Source organism: Scardinius erythrophthalmus, assembly GCF_964197995.2.
Source record: "Scardinius erythrophthalmus genome assembly, chromosome: 5".
NCBI lineage: Eukaryota > Metazoa > Chordata > Actinopteri > Cypriniformes > Leuciscidae > Scardinius > Scardinius erythrophthalmus.
The window spans coordinates 37,783,517-37,793,775 of record NC_138225.1 but is presented as its reverse complement, the minus strand read 5'-3'; the positions used below and the strand labels follow the sequence as shown (position 1 = coordinate 37,793,775).

The 10,259-nt window shown below is 36.5% G+C and overlaps 1 protein-coding gene across 2 annotated transcripts in view; it reads right to left on the bottom strand.

The window, feature by feature from the left end:
* Positions 1–2,963: 2,963 nt before the first annotated feature.
* The window catches only part of pappab (pregnancy-associated plasma protein A, pappalysin 1b), a 120,747-nt gene continuing 113,451 nt past the window's right edge, over positions 2,964–10,259 (bottom strand). For both annotated transcript variants that reach the window (XM_081367174.1, XM_081367175.1), the window contains exon 22: positions 2,964–8,283. In XM_081367174.1, coding sequence (XP_081223300.1) covers positions 8,179–8,283 — 105 coding nt within the window. In that variant the 3' untranslated portion in view covers positions 2,964–8,178. The remainder of the gene's footprint in view (positions 8,284–10,259) is intronic.

Here is a 10,259-nt window from a genome sequence, read left to right as displayed (position 1 = left end):
GAACCCACAGCATGTTTAATGTTGTTGAGATCTGGTCTGAAGCTTTGAAGGAGACTATTATGAGACCACCAGGGTCTTTAGTTTAAGAGAAAAATCTGAGTACAGTGTGTGATGTTGAGATCTCTTCTAAACTTTAAAAGAGACAAATATGAGAGCTATAGTTTCTCTAGCTGAGGAGAAAAATCTGAGCACAGTGTTTGATGTTGAGATCTCTTTTAAATTTTAGAGGAGACAAATGTGAGACCACCAATATCTCTAGCTAAGGAGAAAAACACGAGCACAGTGTGTGATGTTGCTGAGATCTCTTCTAAACTTAAGAGGAGACCGTTGTAAGAGTGTTATTGTTTTTGTCTCAGGAGATAAGTGTGAGAAGCAGGAGACTTAAGCAAAAGTCTCCATTTGATATTGAAGTAACCTAATTGTTGTCTAGGAGAAACGTTTGAGATGTTAAAGAGATCTCATTTTTGATTTTTCTTTCCTCTGGGTGGTTTCAAAACAGTACGACAAAGTTATCTGGATTGTATACTAAGGATCAGACACACTCTGTCAGTTTAAATCTAGACTAAAAACACATCTCTTTGACCTAGCATACACATAACACATACATTTTTATAATTCAATGTTAGGCTGCATAGATTAGGTCAGCCGGAACCGGGAACACTTCCCATAAATCCTGATGTACTCGTTACATCATAAGAAGAATGACATCTATGCTAATGTTATTCTCTCTGTTTATGCAGAGGTTTACCGAGTCCACCCTATCCAGATCTGATGAAGGATCTGCGCCTGGACACGACGACAACGCAGTCCTGAAGTATCAACTAGTCTCTCCCCTGTGAAGGCCTCCTTCCCTTCCCTTTACCTCTGTACAGATAAAACATTGTCAAATGATTCCAGTTCACATGGATATGCGGAAGCTGTATTATGAATTTTTAAGGCCAGCCTGCGCACATATATATTCAAACGCGCATACCTAAAGACTAAACACGTAATCAAATTGTGCATGCTGTCAGCGTTTTCACAAATTTCCGTTTTTGAAGTTTATGCAGAGATTCTAACATTTTTCAAAAAATTTCTGCGCTTGTACCTTGGAACCTATTTCAAGGTTTGCATTCTCGAGCCGCCGGGCACTGTTGTTGTGCGGATGAGCGGGCCGGAGCGCATTAAGAGTTTCTGTTAGAATGCTGTTGTGTAAGTGCCCCTTTTAGTTAATAACTAATGATCTCTTCAATGGAAGTGAATCAATCTACTAAAACTAACTTTAGCTGGACAGTAACTTTATTCTAGAGCTGCTGTAAAGCCAAAACAATCTCTGTTACTTTAATTTCATATAATCAATGTAAAGCTGCTTTGAAACAATTCTATATTGTTGAAAGCACTATATACACTCACCTAAAGGATTATTAGGAACACCTGTTCAATTTATCATTAATGCAATTATCTAATCAACCAATCACATGGTAGTTGCTTCAATGCATTTAGGAGTGTGGTCCTGGTCAAGACAATCTCTTGAACTCCAAACTGAATGTCAGAATGGGAAAGAAAGGTGATTTAAGCAATTTTGAGCGTGGCATGGTTGTTGGTGCCAGACGGGCCAGTCTGAGTATTTCACAATCTGCTCAGTTACTGGGATTTTCACGCACAACCATTTCTAGGGTTTACAAAGAATGGTGTGAAAAGGGAAAAACATCTAGTATGCGGCAGTCCTGTGGGCAAAAATCCTTTGTTGATGCTAGAGGTCAGAGGAGAATGGGCCGACTGATTCAAGCTGATAGAAGAGCAACTTTGACTGAAATAACCACTCGTTACAACCGAGGTATGCAGCAAAGCATTTGTGAAGCCACAACAGGCACAACCTTGAGGCGGATGGGCTACAACAGCAGAAGACCCCACCGGGTACCACTCATCTCCACTACAAATAGGAAAAAGCGGCTACAATTTGCACGAGCTCACCAAAATTAGACAGTTGAAGACTGGAAAAATGTTGCCTGGTCTGATGAGTCTCAATTTCTGTTGAGACATTCAGATGGTAGAGTCAGAATTTGGCGTAAACAGAATGAGAACATGGATCCATCATGCCTTGTTACCACTGTGCAGGCTGCTGGTGGTGGTGTAATGGTGTGGGGGATGTTTTCTTGGCACACTTTAGGCCCCTTAGTGCCAATTGGGCATCGTTTAAATGCCACGGCCTACCTGAGCATTGTTTCTGACCATGTCCATCCCTTTATGTACCCATCCTCTGATGGCTACTTCCAGCAGGATAATGCACCATGTCACAAAGCTCGAATCATTTCAAATTGGTTTCTTGAACATGACAATGAGTTCACTGTACTAAAATGGCCCCCACAGTCACCAGATCTCAACCCAATAGAGCATCTTTGGGATGTGGTGGAACGGAAGCTTCGTGCCCTGGATGTGCATCCCACAAATCTCCATCAACTGTAAAATGCTATCCTATCAGTATGGGCCAACATTTCTAAAGAATGCTTTCAGCACCTTGTTGAATCAATGCCACGTAGAATTAAGGCAGTTCTGAAGGCGAAAGGGGGTCAAACACAGTATTAGTATGGTGTTCCTAATAATCCTTTAGGTGAGTGTAAATGAAGGTGACTTGACTATGTAACACAATTAGTTACTTTTTTTCTTCTTCTTTGTATTAACTTGCACGGATTAATTGTTCACCACAAGACTAGTATTGTGCGCTAACAAAGTAAATGGGCTAACATTTTGATATCATGATGACTTTAATGCTAAACATATTTTGGAAAAAAAGCAAAACCCAGTAACCTTGAATTGCTGTAACCATGGTCTCCCATTCTTTCCATTACGAGGTTTAAAATTGTTTTTTTTTTATTAATATATTTCAGAAATATACTTACAGGAAGAGCAATATTATTGACAAGAAGCTATCAGGGTTTATAAAGCAATTAAACACAAGCGGTAAAAATTACATTTCATTAACCAGTGTTTATTTTCTAAATAATACATATCAGGAAAAATAACATTGATGTACTTACTGTTATTAATGCTTGAGGATTTCATGAAAATATACAGTACACTAATCTGCTCTGTGACAAATAATATCACAATATTATATATAAAAACAAACAAACAAACAAAAACAACAGTGGCAAACTGCTCACATCCGAGATAATCATGAAAAATGACAAATGGTACAAATCAGTTGGTTATTAACATAAGATTGTGGTAAGTGCCCAAAACAGTGCATTAAGTATATGGAGACCATCAGTGTAAGAGGTCAAGCCTTTTAGGTTTGTATTTGAGATACACCAGGAAGGAACAACAGGTTTGTCATCATGTCTGGTCTTGATTTTTATTTCAGTGCAGTCGCAGAATTATTAGCAAATTTGGAGACCAAACAATGACACAATATGTAGCAGGGCATTGAAAAGAAACATTCTCAGGAAAAAAAATATATATTTCAAATAACATGTAACATAGTTGATTTAGATATGTAGGTTTTGAAAAGAACAATTAAAACACACAGAATGAATATTCAAATGACACGTATGGGGTAAGATATTTCTCTCACTGCAATAAACTTTATGATAATTACATCTAAATTTTGCTATACTACTCTGATGAAAGTAGCGCACGATCAAATTTTTACATCTCAGACTTTGGGAACACGGTTTTGATCATGCAACTGGGTATGAGATTTGAGAAAAACATGCTTGCTCAACTAGAGGAATATTGGCATCAAAAATGTGCATTCAGAAGCTATAAAATGAAAAGTGAAATTACAGCAAAAGTCTAAGCCGCTAATCTCAGGATGCAAAGTGACCTTGGGGGATTTTGCTCTACAAATAATAAAATGCAATATACACTGAAAACGGGTTATTCTTCAAGGAAACGCAACACTATATAGGAAATATGAAATATCACAAAACAGGACATTAATTTGCTGAGGTACGACTTTCTTTGTATTTATGGACATGAGGACGTGCCTCTTTCTGCGGTGAGGATGAAAATGTAGGGACACACATAGGATTATAGAAGGAATCTATACATGAGGCTTTCTATACGTGGCCAAACATCAGCAGCTGAGCCACCACAAGCAGTCTTTCAGTTTCTCTCACCTATTCTACTATTTACACAAAACCACACGAGCCCCGCTGCTCCAGACCGGTTCAATGTATCTACTCAGCAATTGGAAACGGAACCTCTCTGACCAATTTCCCTAGAATATACAAACATATGGAACCTAAAACATGGGTGGAAGTCAATATGGCAAAGGAACACTTTGTACGATTTTCCAAAGGTGACATTTCTATAACATTTTCCTTGTGCATTAGAGACTTTTATTTATTACTCATACAAATTGAGTGGCTGGGAAAACAGGTCATCTCTTACACCAGACCGTCGCTTTCTAACCGGAACAGAGGAACCGACAGAGAAATAAACAGTAAGGGAAAAAAAGACTTTTGATCACACCAAGTAACACTGGAGACATACAAAAATAACTTAGATGAACTGTGTAAATATAAATAAAAAGACAACATTCTTAATAAATAATTATATTATTTACAACATTGTATATTGCTAAGAGATTTAAATTACTAAAATACTGAATAAGTAAGCAGCAAACATTACAGGCATGAGGTACAGCAAAAAAAAAAAAAAAAAAAAAAAAAAAAATCCTGTTATGTTTACAGTAGACTGTTTCACCAAACTTCATTTGATTTGATCTTGTTTTTCATGGCTTCAGAAGAAAAAGGTAATGTTAGAATGCATTGAGCTTTTCTTAACATTTCCAGAAAAAAAAGGACAGTAAAGGTTATCACTGTTTGTGTACAAAACCCCAAGATAGAACTGTATGTAAAGCTCAGTAATGGTCCATTTTCAGTGATGTCTGAAACCGGTCGTGATACTGGTTCATAAGATTGCACATATATTGGTATTTGTTCTAGGCACTCTTTCCAAGTGATAATTGAATAAAAGCAGCAGTATTTTAGCATTTACTATGCAATAATAACATACAGTTTAATACTAGGAACAAAGACGTCAATAGAGACTAAATATGACATGATCTTTACATCGAAAGAAATGACAACAGAGCTACTCGTGTACATGAATAAATAAGTCATCAGTGACTGTGACGACCTGCTCTGTCATCACGTTTATTGTTGCCATGTCTCTCATAGGTTAGTTTTTTTTCCCTTTGGATATGCTTTGATGGTAGCTGTGTTTTTAACGTCTGTATTTTTAATTGGATTACACACATCTCTCTTTTATTCTAAATGTCTCAACCAAAGGTAGTGAAAAGAGAAGAAAATAACAATACACATTATAAAGTACTATTCAATGATGTCATACACTAAACGACTATTTAATTGAACAATTATAATAACCTGTCTGACCATAGCAGCTTTTTTTATGGTAAACTTTTTTGCTTTCTTTTTTTTCCTATTTCATCTACAAAAGAACGGTACAAAGACAAGTGCAGCAACTGTGGTCAAACATATTAATTGACAGATACAGTTGAACAAAACCACCACATATAAATATACACACAAGGCCCTTCCTACCCTAAACTCTTCACTTCTGCAAAACATAATATTTATCTTCAGACATTAATGCCATAGAAATAACCTCTTATTATGGGCTGACACAACCATGTTGGGATATCCTGGTTTGATAAGTAGCCTGCTAAAAGTTATCACAACATTTGCTGTTGTTGTTGTTTCCATGCTACATCGCTAATGTAATGAGAAAGATGCCATTTCGATGTACTTTTGAAGAGCTCAGAGAGATTGTGAGGGTGGCTAAAATGCTTCAAAGTCATTTTGATGTTTCTTAGATGGCTATACTTTGCGGATATTAAAATATCATGTGTTTTATGGGGTCATACTGACTGCCATAAACTACCACACCATGGACTATAATCTCCAGTTTTACACTGGTTTACATACAAATATAAAACTTAACAATGACTGTTATTACACTTACTACAAAATAGCATATTTGGTATTGCGTTGAATTACAAGCCAGTCGTTACATACACCGCTATTATCCACTAATGATGTTTTTTTGCCCACAAAAATAATGAGCACCTCAAAAAAGGGGAGCAACTGATGGCATAATCGCCAATGAGAGATTTCTGTTACAAAAGACAAGATGAAAATGGACTGCAGAGGAGGACTATTAATATATTTTCTACATACTGTAGCTTAACTGCTCTTTTCTTTACACATATAATGCTACACCAGATTGAGGTAGCACAAACACCTTGTGAATGCAAAATGCTAAATATTCAACAATGAAGCCTAAATTACATTCTTTGTGTCAATAAATAACTTTTTATTGTATTAAGTTGGCAGTACTTCTGAATGGTTCTTCATCAACAAGCAAACTCAGACTGACTGTCCATTTTATTTGAATGATTAATTATGTCTGGTATGTGCCATTCCAGCCTGTACATAATTGTATTACTCTTTTAGTCAATCATTTCAGTGGCCATTGTGGTTCTAGTAGGGCTGTCAATCTATTAAAATGATTAATCTCATTATTTGTGTCATAGTTATAATGCATAGCATTAAAGCATTCAGTTCCAAAGAATGTCTATTTGAGTTTGGCAATATGGATGGCATATCAACATAATGACACCGGACAGAGCTACATTTATGCGGCCATGCTCCTTACTCACCTCAAAAAGAAATTCTATATTCAATCTAATGTTTAATATTCATTATATTCAACAAACTGTAGTAAATGCGCAGACAGGAAATGCAAAACTGTGAAAATTGAATAGCACTTTATGGACTTAATCTTAATGGATAAATTTCTCACTTTGCTAATAGTTCAATTTCACCAAGAACGCAAATGATATTTGTTAAACGCTCCTTCGGGATTGATAAATAAATGATCCATTAAGAACATCTTTCATCATTTACTGATAAAAACATGCTCTGCTGGGAACACACGATCCATTTCAATTAGCTCAGAATGATTCAAAGTTTTTCGAAAATCTCAAAGAACAGACTGAAACAGTTATGTAATTTAGTGCATTAACTTTGACAGCCCTAATGTCTATTAAAAAAAAATGATGCAGAGGGGAATCTGTTAGTAGATCTACATTCATAAATCTGTTTGCACCAGAGGTCAAATCTATGGCAGACTGCACTTAAATTAAACTACAAACTGTCCATAGACAGAATTGGCTTGTACGGCCACAGCAGCAAAACTAGCAGCAACAGCTGTGCTAACACAACTTCTTTCACAATCTCTCTCTCACTCTCTGCTGGGGATGTAACTCACTGATTCAACACCTCCTCTGATGATTTTTCGCCATCAGACTTGTGCATTTCTTACTGATATACAGGATTTTGTGATTTAGGGCCACAGCAGCTGCACTCGTACATCTTCCTATGCACTGTGAAACATTCCCATCATCCCTCGATGTTTCATGCAGGCGCTGAGGTCGTCAGCCAGATATATATATTTATATATATTAGTGAGTAACAGCAGCTCAAACATTCAGAGGAGTTCAAGCCATCCGTGTGACAAATTTGGATTTGTTATTAAGGTCCATTTGTATATTTTCTCTTTGATATTTGAATGGATAAATATAAGAACACAGTGAACATTTGATATATGAGGACACATTGAATGGCTAAACTGTCATCGAAACAGTCTTGGAGGTCAGACATGAAGGGGCATCATGAAAACATCAGCGGCCCTCTCGTTCATCGATTCACTTTAGTTTGGTGGTCTTGATTTGACTCAATTTATCATCCCATTCTGACGACAGTCAAACATTAACAGCTGCATTTTTTTCCCTTTCCCCCTTTTTTCATCTGGCTCTTCATGGAAACAACATTGCCATGGTTGCGCTTTACGAATAATAATCAATGAAAGCAAACATAAAACAACAAAACTGTCAGTCCAGGCTTGTTTGAGCCTTAGTTTGACAACATCTATGGTTGCTATCGCCACAAGTCATTCATAAAACTTCCACTTCATATCCTTTGCAAAACCTGTTGTTGATGTGTTTGGTTGGTTGTTTGATTTTGAGTGTCATACCCTCTTAAGTTGTTGTTTGATGAGGAAACAAGGGCATGTCGGAGTGCGTGTGAGTGGAAAGGCCCTCTTATAAGCAGCATGTAGAGAAGAATGGTTTCCCAGCAGGCCCCCTGGGTGCCACAGGGGGTACAAAGCTCAGCCAATATACCGGTGGCGGACTCCTTTGTTGTTCTCCTGGGCATCGGGGTCTCGACATGCACAGTCTTCTCGAATGTCACATGACATCGGAAATGGAATCACCTGGCACAGACAAAATATCAAGTTTGAGTTGAGTTTAGTACAAGAGCTTGAGATGAGCACATTTGTCATAATACAAGAGTGTTTTATTCATTCAATTTCAGAGATTCTGATCTGGCTTTAAAGTGATAGTTCACCAAAAAATAACATGTTTGTCATCATTTATGACTTTCTTTCTTCTATGGAACATAAAAGATGTTTTGAAGAATGTTTGGTCTAAACAACATTGGTCCCCATTGACAGTGTTATTATTTTGTATGTGTGTTCCACAAGTCACACAAGTTTTGAACTACATGAGAATTAACTAATTAACTATCCTATTAAGTCATTAAGACGCTGTATTTACAACCAAAGCATCTTCTCCATTCCAAAGCATTCTTTTCCAATTGACAGTGTGCACCACCATCATTAAAATCTCTGATGACAATATTTTTCAGCAAGAATTATATAAATAATCTGTAAATGAGTAGATGGAAATGTCATCAAGGACTACAAACAGTTCAAAGAACGAAAACAATGGAAACAAACTTATGTTTGTTTCAAACATAAAATGAAATCGGTAACAAAATTCCTTACATTTGACCTTGGTTGATGCTGTCGTGAGATGTGCTATCTATCAAACATCAGTCATCATTATTCTTGCAGTTTTGTTAAATTAGATACAGTGAAAGCTGAGTGCATGCGAGTGTTTAATGATTTGTAGCTGAACAAAGCACAATGTGTTTTCATTCTATGAAGAACATTGCTATCCTTTTATTTAGTTCTAAATGTTCTAAATTTGGGAACAAGAGGATGCGGAACACTGGAGCTGGAGCATACTGTTTTTGGGCAGAATTAACCAAATAGTTTGTAATTCCTGTTTGTCAGTGAGAACACCCCATGTGTCAAAAAATGCGTTTTTGAGAATCTGATCCAAACCTGAGCTTCTATTTTACATGAACCAACATCAATGTATGCTCATCTCAGCTTGTTTTTACCTTGCTGTCAAACAGAAAGTGCAGTCTTTTTATTCCCTGTTAGCTATATGTCAGATCAGTGTGAGCGCACTTGGATCGTGTGAGCGCAGAGTGAAAAAAGAGAAAATGCTAGAGCATATACGCGTACAGAGGAACAAGGGATCTCTTGTGTTCGGAGCACTGAGGGAAGGAATGCCCTCTCATTGCCCCTGTGAAATACACAGGCCTTTCCTTTTGGTGTCCCCATCCACTGTAGGGGATTTTCCCAACTGTAAATCTAGTCCATTCATAGTGCCCACAAACTCTGGCTGACAACATTCCCTCCATTGCCACACTCCACATTACAACCAACCAACACTTATCCAGTTGTTAAGTGTGCGTGTGTATGTGTCTTCAAAATGTTTTTGTTGCCCTTCGCCATCCCTGAATTGTTTCCAGGGAAAACAAACAAAACACTGCAAAACAAAAATCTTTTGTGAAAATACTGTGCACCAACACTACAGTGCAAAGGCAAAACGTAGTCACTGAACATTTCATCAGAATTGAGTTATAGCTGAAATCACGTGTCTTACAGATCAGAGGATGCCAAGGAGCAGGGTTATTACGGTTAACTAAAACTAAAACTATATATATATATATATATATATATATATATATATATATATATATATATATGAACTTTTTTTTAATCTAGTTGTTTAGGTGACATTTATCATTTTCAATTAGTTAACTTTATGTACTAAAATAACTAAAAATAAAATAATAATTACTAAAAATTATGTAGACTTCTTTTAATAAAACTACATTATTACAATTCTAACTAAAATGAAAATGAAATGGAAAATATAAACTAATTCAAAATATATATAAAGATACAAAAATAAGACAGCAAGGACCTCAAAATATGATTTCCTATGAATTCCTATCGAGGGAACCCCTTCATAAAAAAGAATGGCAGCTCTATATTTTCATTTATAAATAGTGTATGAGAAATATTCCGCATGACATTATTGAGAAAACAAC